Source organism: Anser cygnoides, chromosome 7, assembly GCF_040182565.1.
Source record: "Anser cygnoides isolate HZ-2024a breed goose chromosome 7, Taihu_goose_T2T_genome, whole genome shotgun sequence".
Classification (NCBI taxonomy): Eukaryota; Metazoa; Chordata; class Aves; order Anseriformes; family Anatidae; genus Anser; species Anser cygnoides.
The window spans coordinates 30,557,459-30,575,701 of NC_089879.1; the positions used below are offsets into that span (position 1 = coordinate 30,557,459).

The following is an 18,243-nucleotide window of genomic DNA, read 5'->3' on the forward strand; positions in this document are numbered from 1 at the left end:
GGAAAAAATTCATCATCAATCAATTAAAGCATCATTCCTATTAACAAAAAGAACAACACACTTTAATTTTCTCATTTTTTCTGCTCAAGAAAGCAGCTATTAACATTCTTCATAATGTAAAAAGAATCACCATAACATGAACTGCCCCATTTCCCCTATGCTTTTACACATTTTTGTTATTTCAACTACAGCTCTTCAGAACTGTCACATGCCCCTTCAGTTTTAAGATCAATAGCAACTTGTGTGGAGAACTCCAAAAATGTATCAAGAGATTCAGTACATCTCCAAAAAATGTCAAGCCCTAGTTGGTTCAATCAACTTGGGGTCCAGGCACTTAATTCTCTTGTCCCAAAACACCAATGCAAAATACAGCACTACCTTTAGGCCTCTTTTTATATTATGTTTTTCTTTGAAAATTTACCTGACACTGCCTTCTTTCTGCAGTCACTCAGGGGAGTGCTTTATTACATGTTAAAAGACAAGATATGTATTGAAAGTAGCAATTTTATTTGAGTTAAAATTATTTACAAAAACCCAAAGACATACTTCATGAAACTGGTACAAACTATTTTTCCTGCCGTTGGCTTTTGCTCCAAAGATCACAGCTGAGAAATACTGTATAAAATAAAAATAGGATTGGATTCAGAAAAGTACTCTACTTGTTCTAATTTCCAATTGAGAGTATTTACACAAATATTTACAATGGAAAAAAAGTTACTTTAAAATTTTAATTTGCAAGTTGGCCTCAAGTACCCTTCAATGCAGAGTTATTTGAGGGTCTAACACAAAAAAATGCACTGCAGTTCACAGGGTGATTTCTCCCCCCACCCTCAAAAAAAAAGATCTGCATTTGTCAGTGCTTGACAATTAGTTACATTTAAAAAAACTGTTAAACACTGAGGTAAATCAATTCCCAAACAATTACCAGTGTAACAAAGAAAGGTAGTTGTCCCTGCTTTCCCCCCCAACATCACATCTGTATTGTCTCTTGCCATCACTCTACAGAAACTATATAATCGTTTTGAAATCCCACTATAATTGAAAATCTCTAAAATCAGAAGACTAGATGGACAAAATACTCATTAATTTCCTCCTGATAGAGATGATTTACATACAGCTTTTGTTTCTCAATACTGAGCTGTTTTTGTTTAGTTTTTAAACAAAGGGGAATACAACCTCAAAAACTTTTCTAAGTTACACTGATACACTAAGTTTTAGAAGGTGATGAGAGAAAACGCAAAAAAGTATGACCAACATTGGATTTTTGCCGCTAATCAGTTACTTCCTTACAGAATTCCCAACAATCTGCATTATCAAAAATAGGAAGACATAGAAGGCAGCCACTGTATGTAAAAAATTTACAGCTGGCACTGATACAAAAGCACGAGTTTGTAACTTTATACATGGAGATAACACAAGATCTAAAAGCAGGTTAGATTTCCTGTTATTTCCCCCTCATTATACATAGAACTAATATTTTTATGGCTTCAAGTTTTACAAATTCAATGGAATAACATGATGTAACTACCCATACAGGTATTTAAAAATGTCAATGAAGCAGATCTCAGAACAGTCTGCAAATATTCAAGACCAGCTTAATAAAAATAATTACCAATTCTGTTGGTCTGAATAACAAGTGCAAGAAGGTTTTTTTTATTGTTTTTTAAAAAACAAAGTCATGTAATTTCTGGGATTTTTTGTTCCATTTAAGTCTTCAAACACAATGCTTTGCTATGAACTAGACCTCAGACTGAACAAAATCTTAGCTATATCAGCAATTTAAGGCTTTGTGTTGTATGCATTTAAACTTTGTCATACTACAGAAGAATGAAATAGAAAGATTATGTCAGCTGGAAACATTAATCCCCATTGGTGTTTTAGCTTCTTTAAAATTCTTCCCCCTATAACATCCAAATTCTTTGTATCGAGCATTATAAAATACATCTTGAGCAGTTCCTTGAAACAAATCAAAACAGCATTTCAAAGGTTTTGCTCTTTAGAAGTGTAAACTAACCTGGGATTTAATCATTTTCTTTTTTTTTTAAACAGGGTACAATTTTTTGTTTTTTTACAATTGCTATTTATTTTGTGGATAACACTCCCTCTCTCAAATGGCTTTATGTGTCTATGGGTTTGCATGCTTCTTGGAACTACAAAGTGTTATGGTCTATCAGTTTACAGTACATGGGCCATGACAGTTTTAGAACTGAGAAATAGTTCAACAACCTAATTTCAATCAAAACAGTATAAAAAAATAAACTATCCAATCCTCGCCTCTTTGGATTCCAACAAATTTTAAATATAGACAGTAGTTAAAATCACAAAAGTATTTAAAAATTTATATTTTATGATTTTGGAATAATCTAGTAATAAAAAAGCAAGAGCAAATTAAACTCAAATAGGAGCGGTGCTGCTGTCCAGAACTTCTTTATTAGAACATTTGATACCTCAGTAGCTAAGCTGCCTTTGCACCTGGCTGGCATGAAACAGTGGCTCAACAGTAAACAGCAGTTGCACTATCAGCAGCAAGTTTTTTTCCTTGAAACTTGTCACGAACAAAGCAAGAAAAAAGATAGGGAGGGTAAACCCTGCCAAAAATATTTAAATACTGCACTGCATCATAAACAGCATGGTTTCTTTATTTACTTTCCTCAGAACCTTTTCCCCTCATTTTTGATAGTTGCAGATTGATGTAGTAACTGTCTTTTAGAAAATGCTGAATGCATGGTTAAGAGACCAGGTAGCCTTAAAAATCCGAACACGAATGACACAGATGAATGCTCTTGGTATATCCTTCAAGGACTTCTTTCATGACTTCTTCTTTTGTCTAAGGGTAGCTCCAGCATTAGAGTGCCTGCAGCGGAAGTTAAGTATCTAGCAGTGTTCCAAGTATTCAATCACCCTAGAGATAGATTTCTGGCCTGTTGTTCCAACAGCACACTGAAAAATATAAGAGAAAGAAGTAACAAATAAGCAATTGTAATATTACCTCTAAAATACTGAGAGCTATGCTCATTTCAGAATTTTAGGGTTTAGAATTAGGATCAGGAAGAAGATTCACAGTATTTTCCTGAACAGTAGCATTCAAATGGAATCAGGGTAGCTTCCTTTTATTTACTACAAAAATACATAAACAGGTCTTCAATACTTAAAAAGACAGATAATCACCCTAAGCTCTTCTAAAGACATATGGAAATAGTAAAAACTTCTAAAAAGGCATGGGTTATTAGCAGATAACACCATTACACAAATATATATACCCATCAAATTAAATATATATATATGTATTACTTACAGTAAGATTCATAAAACTGAGAAATTTTTTAAGCATTTCAGTCATTATTGAGAAATCCCCTTCAGGTAAGTATTCCCTCACAGTAGTCACGTTGATCTAAGAAATAAAAAAAACTTATTTTAATTTGTGAAATATTTTTCCAACACCGAGAACTCTGTTACTCTTCACGTGAGATGGAGCAAGACAAATGTATTCATAGCCTGATTAAGATGGCTTTTTGCTGTCATCTCTATGATTCAAGTCCCTCAAAACTCATACTTTTAAGGTGTTTATTTCCAGGAAACAGCACTTCCTGCTACCTTTTTTCCCTGTTAAAGATCATTACCACCATCAGACCTCCCCAGGACCTACAAGGTTATCGAGAACTCAAAAAAATGACCAGGCTATTCTCCTGACATGGAAAGAATCTCCCTTCATAACTGTCAAGGGTTGAAAGTATTTGAACTTACTATCAGTACCTCTCCGAACACTAAAATTATACACAGGTAATCGAAAGTTAAGTTGTAAAGTACAGAACAGAATGCTCAAGAACATTTTTGCCATCATGGTAAATTTAAACTAGCCTGAAGGCAGGCTGAACCTCATCTTCATTTGAGCATGTATTTGACAGGAAAGTTTATGAAGTTTTCAAATGCCAGAGTTCCACATTTTTAACTTCAACTTTCCATTATGTATTTCCAACCTGAGGCAATCATCTTCAACTAATGTGGACATACACAATTTCATACAAACTTCACTGGAAATAAAAAAGCAGACTAGGATGAAAAAAACAAGTTGGATGTTAACTTGCTTATTGAAACTGCTGAAAAATGAAGCAAGCTTTTATCATTACAGAACAGGTTAGCCAACCTTCCTTCGCCTTTCCAGTGTTAGTTCATTTGTGAGCTAAGACTAACAACAAACAGTAGAAAGGCAGAAGAGGTTAATGTTCAATTCCTGTTTTTCTTTGATAAACACATTGATGTTCAAAAGATTTGTTTTGGATGGAACACTTGTGGCAATTTTCCATAGAACTATATACATTAAGTTAGCTTCATCAGTGTACCAGCTCACATTGAACCCTGATTTAATAAACCCATTTCAACACTGCAAATTATTACACTAAATATTTTACTGGAGTTATTGACTTATTCCCTTACTGGACTCTCTTGGCAGAGACAGCCTAGAAGCAATGCTGTGTATGAGGCCACAATGCAGTCTTCCATGTGCTTCCCAGCATGCTGAAGAGCTGTAAAAAGAGACAACAGCGTATTGTATCCTCTAAGCAGCTGGTATCTTTTACTGCTTCAAATACAATCTTTCATTATCACTTTCCAGAATTCTATTTTCTCAAACAAAATGTCTTTTTGCACTGAGACTTCAGAGGCAAGAATCGAACTCCTTACTTAACTCAGCAGCACACATTCTTGAACGGAAAAATGGTGTTCATTCTCTTTTAATCCATTATATTTTATAGTACTTTGTCGTACCATTTCAATGGGCAAATTGTATGTCTAACACAACAAAACACAAATATGTTTTCTGTGATGCTATAAGCCAATAAGATTTACACAAAAGAGAAGATTTTCATATTACAAATAACAGATATGGCACTTTTTGCTAATGGCTCAGCATTTTGGGGGACAAACCACAAATAGCTACAGACAACAGCTGATGGAATTGAAAAAAGGAGGAAGCATATAGAGCAAGGCTGGAAAAGGCAAGGCAGTGCATTTGCTATCAGAAGATTAACATGAGCCACTCAACTGAGAATGACTAATGTTTTTGACCAGCTGTATTTTCCCGAAACAAAGCGTGTAATTCAGCTTAAACATGTTCAAGTTCCTGAAATAAATTCCTCAAGATGAGGCACATCAAGGCATCACACAGGTACCTGAGATACCACCGATGGAGCAAGAAGAACTCAGAAAAAGAAGATGGGGACAGAAGGCAGAAGCAGCATACATGCAAGTAAATCAGGGAAAAGAAAAAAGAACTGAATGGAGTATGAAACAAGAAGGGTCACTACGCAGTGGAATACAAAATTAAGGCAGATAGTGTTCTTCTGCAAAAGGCCTTGAAAACTATAAAGGCCTAAAAGTTCCATTTCAGAATTTCTTACACAGAACGTGCCTACATTTTTTTTTTTTAAAGGGACTGACAGACAGAAGGCGCTATTAAGTAAAAAGTAATACTTCCCCCCCACACACACTTCAGATGCTTCAACTCTGAACTGCTCATACTCGTGCTTTGTTAACAGCTTCACGTGGGGAATACACTGAGGAAATCTCAGCCTAACGGACTGCAGATAGACAGGAAGTAGAGGACAAGTTAAGAGTTTATGCCATCGCAGAGTTCTTGCCTTTTTCTGAACTCATCAAAACCCTCCAACATACCTTTATTAAGATCAAGTTCTTCATCATCTTCTTCCTTCTTATCTTTCTCTTCAGTACTATCTGACTTTTCTGTGGAGACCCACTGTATCTCCCCACTTGTTTCTTGCCATTCCCCACTCTTATCATGCTGAGCAGTGGGAGCTTCTTTAATCAATTCATCTGTCTGGCTCTCAGCCAGCTGCGCCGCTCGCTCACGCTCAAGAAATAGCTGATGGGGAAAAATTCAGAAAGATTTCAATTATAAATTAAATCCTACACACATGGAATTAATACTTGAAAGTATATTTCTCCTTCACAACTCACCCATTAATACAAGTAGCCTTCAATACTATTCTTCACAATAGCCTTTTCTTCTTCAAAGGGTAGCATGATTTATCACAACACTAATGCTGTGCTCTACAGAAAAGGCTTGCCTCCCTTGCTCCCCAATGTTCAACCAACTGGCAGATTCCTCTTAGGTATCAAAAATGCTTAATTGCTTTCTTTGAGAGACAGCTTGAAGAGTAAAAGTTGCCAGATTTTCTTGTCAATTTTAGTTCTTTACCAATCCTCATTTTTCTTTTCATGCAAACTATCCTCTCATTGCTCTCTGAACTTTTCCCTTGATATGTAAAAAGCAAAAATTTGAAATTTGAAAGGGTAATTTAAAACGACTTCGCAAGTCATGTTAAGGTGAATGTGACTTAACCAATCTCATACTGCACACTTACATCTTGTGAATTACTTCCCAAATCATATAATCACCAGTTTTAAATATTGCTTTGCAGAGCTGTGTACATTGAAATACTTATTATTATTAATATCCTGATTGTTGACATTTTTGTCTGCTGCTGGACAGTCATTTCACATAATGAAATGGAACAACTGCTAAAAAAATCCATAAACTTATCTCCATTAAAATTACAAGGTTGTAAATTATCCTGTTACTTACTTTTATTTTAGGTTGCATGTTGGAGCTTACTCACCAACATTATTAGTGGATTTCTTTCAAGAAGTGAGTCGATACAACATTTAAGAATGGTGTTTCAAACCCATATGCATTATATTCACATTAAAAAACTGATAAAGCATGGTTTTTAAAAAAATGATCTTAAACTCCCATAAAAATAGTACTTAAAAATCTACGGAAGCAAAGTAGATGAGACATGTAGCTTACAATTTTTGCAGCTGCTTAAAAACAGCATGAGGAATAAACTATATAGGAACAAGAAAGCTCTACAGAGCACAAGAGCGGCTTTCAGATGTCTGTAATAATGCTGCCAAGTTGTGAGTAGCACCCCTCTTCCCTCACTATGCTGTATTACATTCTCAAAATGTGTAACAAAAAATTTTTGACAAGCATCTTCGCTGCTGAGTTCTTTCTTCTTCCTTGAAAGTCTGATAATGAAAAATGGTGACTGTTACAGGAAAAACACATTTTTTGGTTCATTTCTTACCTGCACTAAAGCCTGAACAGCATCAATCTGTCCAGTTATCTTTAGGCTATCATCTCCTTCTCCCGTACAGAATGAGTCAAAAGAACACGATGTTTCCATATTGACAAGACAGTGCCTGTTCCGAGCACTATATTCTACTAGATTGATCAACAGACCCAATCCCTGCAAGAATTGGAGAATCAAAGAATATTACACACATTAAAAAAAATTATCAGAATGTCCTTAGGCTGTATGTTTCCCACGATACATACATACTAACATCTTTATATAACAGTTTGATAAAGGGCGGGGTCAGGATTTAAAGAAATATGAAGCAAAACTGAGAATTCTGCATACAAGTTCAAGATTTTTCAATTCTGAACAAAACCATTTTAAATGTTTTTAAAGGTTAGATTTAATTTATTGATTAGGGATTCAAGGGTCCAACCTTCAGCTTCTGTTCTTAAAAGACCATTCACATGTACAGTTTTAGTGTACAGTTTAGGCCACAGACGCATTTTATGTACGCTGAAGTAAATTTGACACTGCCTTTATCTCAAACAATAACATCCACTATATCTCTAAAATTGAAAAGACAATTGAAACTTATCAATTCAGACTTATTTACCTAAGTCTCTCACAATTCATCTACTTTTTCCCCTCGAGCACAAAGAAAAGGAGAGCTCAAAGCCGTCAAATCCTAGAGTTTTCCCTGGACCTTACAGAAACCTCCTTTAAGTACTTCACTAAGGACATGGTCAATGAAGTTTATAGAGGCTGCTCCTTAATTTGGAATTGGAGCAGTTAAACACACAAGCAGGCAGCAAATCACTTAATATTCATGTAACAAACACAAGAACTTACCAGCACCCGAATATCAAATCTCTGTTCTTGAGGTAGGAACTTTGGAACCTGAAGCACACAATTCATAGCTGTGCCTATCAGACCATCTTGTTCACCTGTTTTTGTACTACCCCATTCTGTAAACAAAAAGAGTTTAAAAGGCTCAATTTTTACAAGATAGATTTTCATTATTTTAAGCAGATGAATAAAACCTTTCGGCCCTCAGGATAAACCGGGCCCTCTTGGCCCAAGCATGCATCTTGTTAACACTTCATACTGGCAGTTATTCACCTAATTCCCAAAAACCAATTACTGATTACTACAAAGCAAGCATCTACCATACTTTACCATACTGCCTTACTGCACTGTACATGGAAAAAAACATAATCAGTATAAGAAAAAGGTTTACATTAACATACTATCTTTGATGCTGTAACACTGAATAGGTGTATTTTTTGTTTGTTTTTACCATTATCATTCGTTAGGTTGAGCAAGACACCAATGATGGCCCTCATGCAGTCTTCCACTGCTTTACCCACATGGTTGGTTACATTCTGGTGAGGCAGAGGCTTATTGTCTGGTAAACAGATACTATCTTCAGCACGATTATATCGCTGGATTAACTCCTCACAATGCTGCAATGCTCTGCAAAGAGAAGATGCAGAACAAAATTACCTGGACAACATACAGGATATTTCACTTTATACTTATTTCAACAGGAAAACAGAAAATATGGAATTTATGCAGCGTTTTTCTGATAAAAGTGTAAGATGCCTAATCTGTATGGATAGATAAGGCTGTCACCTATAAAATCTTTTATGAGTTCAACTGAAATTGTGAAAATAAAACAAAAACAGGAAAGCTTTGTTGCCTATAGCTTTAACAGCTTGAGATTTCAAGTGCAAAAGTTCATTTTTCTTTCCAACTTCATCGCAAGGTCTTAAGACATCTCCTCTCCCTACAAACAGCCTCCCATATCCTCTGACCGAAGCACAACATTATTCTGATAGTATTTTCTGTTCACCTGTCTTGTCCCCAGAGCTATCCCTATTCTGTGATAAGTAAGAGACACGTGATTTTCCAGCAGAAGCAGCCTTCATCTCATAACACTACCAGACCAGACATAATTCTGCCGCATTACGTTAGTTTGACAAAGTGACAGTGCTGATTTCAATTATTAACAAAACTAAGATGTCAAAAGTACATATTGGACCAACTAACACAGTAAGCAGATTTTTGACTCTAATTTAAAGAGCCACTCAAAATATTTAGCCTACAACCACGACATTTTTTTTCCAATGAGGTCTACACAGTCAAATTTTCAGCCTAATTTGCTTTCTTATGAACCACTTGAGCAGTGCAAGAGGGATTCAATCTCTGCCAGCCAACTGAGACCTCATCCTGATTGATAAGTGGGGCTGGGAGAACAGTTCAGAACAAATTTTCTCTATTCTTATAGTTACACTGTCAATTCATTATTATGCTCCACCATTCCAACAAACACTTAAGATAATAAAACACTATCAAAAAAAGTAGCTTCCCAAAAGTAGCTTCTCTTCTGTGCTCATCTTATTTTGGTACTAAAATCTTAATCCGCAGTTTGCAACTTCAACAGAACCAACAATAACTACATGTTCTTAGTACTCGGGCAGTTACCAATACCCTCATCTAAAGTAACTTGAACATTACTTAATGAAAAGCAACATAGAAATTAATTTTTTTCCCCTACAATTTTCTGGTATAGCAAATTTATTTCTTGCTGTATCACATGCAGAGCTGTACAAAAATGTATTTTGTTACAACTTACTTAGCTGAGGAGACTATGAGTTGTGAGTCTTTGTATGCTATCAGATAGCTCTGATTCTCTGGATTATGCACAGTAACCTAAAAAGGGGAGCAGAAAGTAGCATTAAAAAAAAAGAGACGACCTTTTCCTTGAAAGAACTATTCACTTCCACTACCACCCCACTTTATTTAGTTTCATTTTTCTTGGTTATTATCCAGAGTCAGTTTTCACTTATTGTACCAGTATTGCCTTGGAGTTTCCACCTTTTAAGTAATCCCACAAGACTGGGGCACTGCATATAAAACCATCTTCCCTGATACACTGCAAACAGGAACTCTGTGGGAAGATATTCTGCCACAGCAGAACCTGAACCTATATCCTGGGACACTGTAGTCCCAATGCATGTGTGTGCACATGCATATATATGTAAATATTTTGTTATTTAAGACTTGATATCAACTCCACTTCTGACAGCTTATTATACATCCAACCATAAACTTTTTCCTCAGTTCTCTTGGATTGGAATACAGAATCGATTTACAGAAACAGTAAACGCTCTTCTTATTTTTATTAGATGATGTGCTGATTTGTCCTCTCCCAAATTCCTAAGGATCTTACTGTATCACAAGCCATCCTCAAATTCAAATTTGAATTTTCTGCCACTAAACAAGTCTCTTCTGCTGTTGCTTGGCAATTCCATCCATGGAATATAATAGCAGAAACTGGATCTGAAAATTTTTCTCTCACTATTATGAAGTAAAGGGATAGGTGCTGTAACTTTTAAGTAGTCACACCTGCATTTGTTCATTGTACTCATTTTTTAGCTTACTTTTACAGTATCCTTGAGTTTATCTTGCTATTTCAGTCAAGAAGTATCACTGCAGCTACTTGCCCTCTGACTCAGGCTTAAGATATTACGACTTACTGACCTGTACTTTGAACCTGAACACACCTGAGCACTGACGTGCAGAGCAGTATTTCTAAAACATCACATTTTTCTATTTGCTTACAATATCACAAGCAAAAAGAGTAACAACAAATATGAAACGCAACAAAATGAGGCTTTGTAGGGAAGCATATGCACAAGGTTTCTCTCAATTAAGCTCTACAAAAATTAACACACATTTTAATTCTCCTCAAACTTCTCATTGAAAAACATTTACCATCTCAATATACACAATCAACTGACTACAGACCTAGCGTGACCTTCAAGGCAGTTTGCTCTTTCAGCACTTAGCTAGCTGATGTCTGAATGCAGTAATTCTTAATAATATACATATCAATTTATAGTTTTAAGAAAACACATTATGCTGTGTTATTACTAGACTCACGCTAAACTCAAACTCGTGACAAAAGAAAACAGCAGTTTTTCAGAGGAACTTAAAAAAAGCATCAGGTTATACACAGTTATTCTTAACAACAGTGAGTGATATTCTGCATTAACGAACAAAACTTCCAATATTCCAGGAACACTGATAAACCTCACAACGTTAATAGCTTTGATTAAAACATTTATTGTTACTTATATAACTATATATTTACAGAACACTTTAGAGGAATCATTTTTTAGAAACGTAATGTTCATACTTACACTTTCTAAGACCCGTAAACACCTTTCTGCACCCCATAACGAAGCAACCAATTTCTCTTCATTTTCATCACTGCTTAGGTGATCCACACATTCTTTAACTAAACAAAAAAAATTTTTCCACTGTCAATAAGATGTCTTCAAAAGCCAAGCATTTAGATTTAACTAGCAACTCTCTGAATAGCTATCAACCTTGTTTTACACCTTAAAAACCCTGTAGTACTAGGAAACAATCTCAAAGACATGATCAGCATTCCAAAATTGTAACATTTCCAGGTAAATTAAAAGAAGGCTTTACAATTTTGTGATTGTTGCCACACTAATTACCTATCTGTATATTTTATTTTCTACTAAGAGATTGTACAGTACATGATTATGTTTCTTAACTGCAAATAAGTCCACATATCTTAAAGATGCATTGCTTTGTAGTACTTCAAAGTACTTTAATGTACTTTCAATCTCACACAGAGATTTGTCACTAATATTTCCCAATAACTTGTCATAAAACTGTGCATTTTTAAAAATTGAGAATATATCATTTTTTCTATTCTTGAGCAAAGAAAATTAATGTTAAGAAAATCAAACATCTTGGATTTACTATTTTTTGCACACTGTAAAAGCAGGATCTCCAATATACCTTTATCTACAATATGATCAAGACCACCTAGAAGTCGCAGTTCTTCTTTAAACCAGTCCCCAGCTCGTTTTGAGGTGAGAGACAGCAACGTCTCCATTGCTAAATGCCCGGTCTGAAAGAGTTAGATTCCAGAATTAGTGAAGTCATATGCAGCTGCAGCCAACACATCAGATCATACAAATACATATCATACAAAAAACAAAATTACAGTTTCTGAGTAGAAAAACCACCAGAGGGAGCAAGAACAGATAGAGAAATGCGTGCATCTAAAAAAAATAAAAAACCTTGGTACTGATTAAAAAGATGTTAGCATTCTCAACTTTTTCTTGATATTTTTAATATTTTAGAAAGTCCAAACAGCCTCTTTTCATCTGCTTCTCCTGTCTCTTTTGATATCTAGTGGTGGAAGGAAAGGAAAGGAACAAAATAGCCAGGTAGGAAAAAACCTGTAGTGAACACTGCTCTTTCCCCAGATACATTAGCTTTGCTGCTTTGTAAAAAATACGTTTCTAACCATTTTTTTTTGTGACTTTACTTTAAATGCACTAAAGAAAACAATTCAACTACAATGCTGATAAAAAACCTTACTATATTTACTGGATTCTTTTTTCTTAAGAGGAATACATACTGAAATTCTACAGCACTGAAGATAAGCTTACTCCCTGCAAATTGAAGTCGAACAGATTTTAGGTGATTATCTTAGTTAATCTCCTGCAATGTTTTTAAGCAGAACAAACCCCATCTATAAAAGACTGTTTATCTTGTTTTTATAAAAGCTTCTAAAAAAGCCAAATGTTAATAATAAAACATTATATACATACATGTACACATGTCTAATATGCATAAGATTTATATCTACACAGAATATTGAATTCTGTAATCTCTGAAAAACACACAAGTAAATGTGGACTACTATAAGCCTTATAATTTAACGTGCCACTAATACAACAACGAACAGCCAGAGAAAAAGCCATAAGATCCCATTAAAGTCAACCAAATTCAACCACTTTAAAGTTATCTTCCCTCCATGACACATTGATTTCTAACACTTCAAGGAGGGCTGTGCTTATTCTGAGATGCAGCGTATTCCAGGATACAAGCGCAAACCTCAGCACCTCCTGGGAATAACAGTACTCACCAGGCTTGAATAAACACCCTGTTGTCTTTGAAAACCAAGTTATTATTTGTATGATTCCTCCCCACCAACCTTGACAGCTTCAGATGCTTTCCTTTTTTTTCAGATTATTGATCTCCAAGGAGAAGAAAGTTCAAGATCAATGCTGATAAAGAGTTAATACCCAAAAGTTTTTTTTTTTTTTTTTTTTTTTTTTTAAGAAGCAACCTCTGCTGTAGAGTCAGTGATGAGCATACAGGTTAGTAACTGCATTCCTCCAACGTAAGTGGAAGTGTCCTTGGGTCATGAAAGCATCGTGGGGGGCAAGAGAACATGAGCAGCAGCAAATCTACAACAGGTCATTGCTCACTGAGTCAGCAGCATCTCAATTCCCCATCACAGAGGAAACAAACACAGAGCTGCAATTACTCCTGCCACTGTTTCACCACCCTGGCAACAGGTAACCACCTTTAATTGCCAGCAGCCACTCACTCAGTCTTCCCACAGGAGGGAAGTGAGGCCCACTTGGTTTCAAACTTTTCTTATCACTGGGAGATACAAGGTCCAAAACCTCACTTTTACAAATTAAGTTAAAAGCATAATAGCAGACAACATTTTAAGCAACGGATGTAGAACTGCCCTTCTGATGCCAACCAAATGAGCAAGTGTTTTGAGGGAGGAAGGGAAAGAACCTGCAGACAGCAGTTTGACAGATCCCTAGTTCTCCACAGCTTTCCCATCTTCAGAAAATTTTTCATGCTTTCAGACTGAGCTTGAAAATTTTGCAACATGGGTATCTGAAGCCAGGCATAACCTAAATCAGACTGATAGAAGCTGAACAGAGACTTTCCTTAGAGATCTTAAGGGCTACAAAGGATTTAACTAATCTTCTGTATGTGTTTCCATGAAACCTCAAAGTCCACGTAGTATTTCAAATACAGTACTTAGTCTTCCTACAAAGGGCAGTAAGACTTCAAAAACTCCAGGCGAATATTATCTGATATTCATACAACGGGACAAGAGGACATTTAAAAACATGTATATACTAAAAATTGTTATTCAAGATTTAATTCTTGCTTTTGAGGAAAGTCTTGAAGGTCTTTTCCAACCTTAATAATTCTATGATTCTGATGAATATTATGTCAATTACTATAAAATTTTAAGATCAAAGTTTCAAAACATGGTTTCCTTAAGATTTCAGCCTTATGCTGAGACTGAAAAACAAAATAACCCTTCACCAACTGAAAAGAGAAGTCACTTCTGAACATTTTCATCATGACGCAACATATAAGAGCTGCTTGCAAGCATCAGCTACACTGGGCTATGCTGACTGACAGCCAAGTGCAATTTGCTATCACGAAGATTAAGTTCTTCAGGTTTGATCTTCTCCTAAACCAGGAACAAACTGAATGCACAGAGAAGTCCTTTTCAACTTCTGGCTTAACATTTTCAATGTTGTTCATAGCAGTCTAGAAAACAGAATCCTTTGAACACCTTTATGAATACTCAAGAAATTAGTCCAAACTAGTTTCCAGATAGAGTCACACAAACAACATTGTCTGCGTTAAAGATATGGGCAGCTTTGGTCACCTTCACTGAAGCTCAGATTCAAAAACCGAACGTGTTAACTGATTAAGCACAAAGTGGAGCTATCAGAATAGCTGTTGCAATCCTTCTGTTTCTCAGTGTTTATGTCTGAGTTTGAAGAAGTACAGATCTTTTCTTTAACCCTCCCCAAATTTGCATTTTTTGTTAAAATTTTCTGCCTGTTTGTCATCTGGTACAAAACAGATTAAATATTATACCTCATGACAGAGATCAATGTGAAAAACAACTTTATGCTCCACACATGAAGTTCATTATTGTCTCAACTTACCATTGCAACTATCATAAACTGGCAGAGAATCTATTCATATCATTTGGCTTGCAAATATTCTCAGAACACTATAATAGTCTACTTCAAGATGGCACAGCTGGGAGGGAACCAGTTTCCATCTGTGAGGTACTACAGTATTTAACACATTTGCAACAACAGCTCGATATAATTTTAAGAAATCAAGATGCCTCAGGAAAAAAAAAACGAAACCTGTGATGATAATATTCTTTTCTCATGGATGTATCTCTTGCAGGACAGAGTCCCTTTAATATATCCTCTCCCTTTTAAAACTCATGCTTAAGAAAACAAAAATGAAATTATAGTTCATGAAAAACATTAGGCCTACTGAGATCATGAATATAAGAAAAGCTGTAATAGGAGACAGTGGTCAGCGTGGCTGGATGCTTTAGCAATCAGGAACCTACACCAGCTGTTCCACACTTAATAAACAGATCTGTCTTGCATTTTGTAGTGCAAAAGATACCTTGGCACTGAGATACTGAGCTATGTGAGTCTTCAGAATTAAGACAGTAATTACACCAATTCCTTGCTAATCGTCACATAGAAAACAAAACTTGTTCTGTGTTGATATCTTAAGATTGTATCACACAACTTAACAGACTAAAGTGAAGGCAGAGAACATGAACTCAAATTTATTCTGCTTTTGCAGATTCTAAAGGCCAGAAAAGTCACCAAGTTCTTTACCTACATATTCCACACACTTACAGGAAATATGCCTAAAACTGAAACACTGAAATAATTCTCCTTTATCACCCTAAATTGCTTATCAAGGTTAAGAATTATGCCATCAAGACTATCTTCCTACCCTAAAATTCAATTCTTCCTAATGCTATGTAATACTGACTTTTCATACCAATTCAGCTATCTGTTCCACATCTGAAATTTGGGCTGGGGTTGAGGTGTCAAAAGGACAAAAAAAAGTCACTGAAACTACAGAAGAAGATGCCGGTTCATCAAGGCATATCATCTTTTAAACTACTCTAAGACTGAACACAATCTTATCTTCAGGTTACTGATGAGTTGTAACATCTCTTGCAGAGATAAAACTCTAAAAAGCTCACTTCATAAGCAATAGATCAGATCTCCTGTCACTGTGAAGTACTGGATTAAAAATAGCAAAAACCTTATAACAATCTTTGAAACTTTAAAGAAAGTATTAAAAGATGTTAAAAAAATTATCATCTTAACATGTTATACTGAAATATGATGAAAGCAAAAGCACTAAGTTGTGCCATCTATGACCACTCATCCAGTCAATCTATCATCAAGTCTTTAAAAATACTCTTTTTAGAAGACTTGCAACTTACCCTTTAATTTTTCAAGCTAGCTCAATAACTAGCATCGAACCATGGCCAAATTTATTTTTAAACAAAATGTGTTCACTCTGCTGCATCTGAAGATACATTCATAAAAAACAAGTATGCTTGAGAAACGAAGTATAAAAACCAACCCTTATCCACACATAAGATTATCAATAGATCTGTTACTACACTCCCTGCAAAGAAAAACTGGTTTCTGGAAGACAGACAATATTATTAGTATTAAATATAAGTACCTGTACGACAACTCTAGTTTAACACACAACACTCTTATTCCCACATAACAACCACTACTCTTTGTGAATGAACATACATAGATGAAAACGTAGGCAGAGAAACAAAAGTCAAACTGAGTGTAATCCTTTAGCACACGGCCGTTACTTGTTTTAATAGCTACCTTTAACGAACTGCTCTTACCAGTAGTCAACAGTGAACCAGAGAGCTGAAGAACATAACTTCTTCTGGCTTTTATAAAGGAAATTTTAAGTTCAAAAAAAGATAACACTTGCAATCAACACTTGCAACACTTTTACAATTGCAGACAGCGTCATGAATTCTGAGTTGTGATATAAGAAATTAAAGCTGATACTATCAATTCCATTTTATTAAACATTCCACTAGTGTCAAGTCTTTCAAACAAAAGCACAATACCCACCGTGATGTTTTCGAGATCAAGATGTTTGTTGTGAACAGTTTCACATAGTCTCCGAATTTTTTCCTTAATTTTATTCATGTCTTTTTCATTCAGGAGCTTGGCAGAAGAAGCATCTTGTTCCAATTCCAAAAGCCGTATCATCAGATCTAAACTAGCTCTGTCTAAATCCATGTTCAAACGATCCCTACTCAAGATGTACATTAGAGCTGCTGTACAAAGGGACAAATTCTTGGGTTGGGAGAGGAAAGAAAAAAAATATATTTTTAGTAATCATGTTAGGTAGAAGTTTTAAAAAGTTTTAATAAACAAGATAAAAATTTACAAAAGAAAAAACCTGACAAGTCCCAGTCTCCACTAGCACTTGCATGAGTACTTACTCCAGTACATAAATGGACTCATTCTAGCAATTTACTAGCATTTTCTTCACCCATACAAATAAGACACAAATCATTTAATACATTTACAAAACCCTGGTAGAAAAGCAGGTTTTTCTACTTTTAAGGGACTCTGTTGCAGACAAAATAAGAAGCAGTAACTCCAATAATATGGAATTACAGAAGAAACAGATGGCAGGGGAACAAAGTAAAAGGTACAGGACATGTGGCAAGGTAGGTGAAAATTCTCATTAGATGAGTTAAGCTGGTGACAGAAAACACCAAAAAGATAGAGATCATAAAGACAGCATTCACATGTGAAAGGAAAAAGTGCCCGGTGACATACATTCCGATTCCACCAAGCAGGTGTGTCTGTCAGTAGTTGATCCAAACCTTTCCCCCCCCACACACCTTCAATTTCCAGTAGAACTCTGCTTTTTCAAAGTAGCCAAAGTACAAATCAAACCAGCCCTGCTCCCCATCAGTTCTTAACAAGCTAATCCTATTAGTTTGACCACCTCTACTTTATGGAGAGTTGACAGAAATGGTATATAGGAACCTCCTACTGGCTAAAGAATACTTAAACTTTCTTCAAGTTCAAGAAATAATTAAAATTCATCTTTGTGAATATCCAGAAAAGCAAAGGCAGAAGATGGCTGTCAGAAAGAGACAAATGACAATAGGAGCGAAGAGGTCAGACCAGAACTACCTGTCCCTAGCGCCGGCAAGTACAGTGCTTGCACCAAGAGACCTACCTATCCAGGTGAGGTCCAAAGTGATAACAAAGAAGAAAAAAAATCAAGGAGAATCAAGTTATGCTGGGCACAACACTTTCAGAAACCTTTCTAGACGTCCAGAGGAAAAAAAAGCTGTGCATGTGTGTTTCACTACAAATAACTGTTAATTATTGAGTTCAACCCTGAAAGAAGAGTCAACATCTTTTTT

The 18,243-nt window shown here is 35.5% G+C and overlaps 1 protein-coding gene across 5 annotated transcripts in view; it reads right to left on the reverse strand.

Moving 5' to 3' along the window:
- Positions 1–486: 486 nt before the first annotated feature.
- The window catches only part of WAPL (WAPL cohesin release factor), a 146,429-nt gene continuing 128,672 nt past the window's right edge, over positions 487–18,243 (reverse strand). For all 5 annotated transcript variants that reach the window (XM_048074844.2, XM_067000671.1, XM_048074845.2 and 2 more), the window contains 11 exons: positions 16,925–17,152; positions 11,940–12,051; positions 11,306–11,403; positions 9,736–9,812; positions 8,398–8,573; positions 7,950–8,065; positions 7,107–7,268; positions 5,671–5,878; positions 4,435–4,523; positions 3,296–3,391; positions 487–2,940 (listed from right to left, as the gene is read on the reverse strand). In XM_048074844.2, coding sequence (XP_047930801.1) covers positions 2,875–2,940; positions 3,296–3,391; positions 4,435–4,523; positions 5,671–5,878; positions 7,107–7,268; positions 7,950–8,065; positions 8,398–8,573; positions 9,736–9,812; positions 11,306–11,403; positions 11,940–12,051; positions 16,925–17,152 — 1,428 coding nt within the window. In that variant the 3' untranslated portion in view covers positions 487–2,874. The remainder of the gene's footprint in view (positions 2,941–3,295; positions 3,392–4,434; positions 4,524–5,670; positions 5,879–7,106; positions 7,269–7,949; positions 8,066–8,397; positions 8,574–9,735; positions 9,813–11,305; positions 11,404–11,939; positions 12,052–16,924; positions 17,153–18,243) is intronic.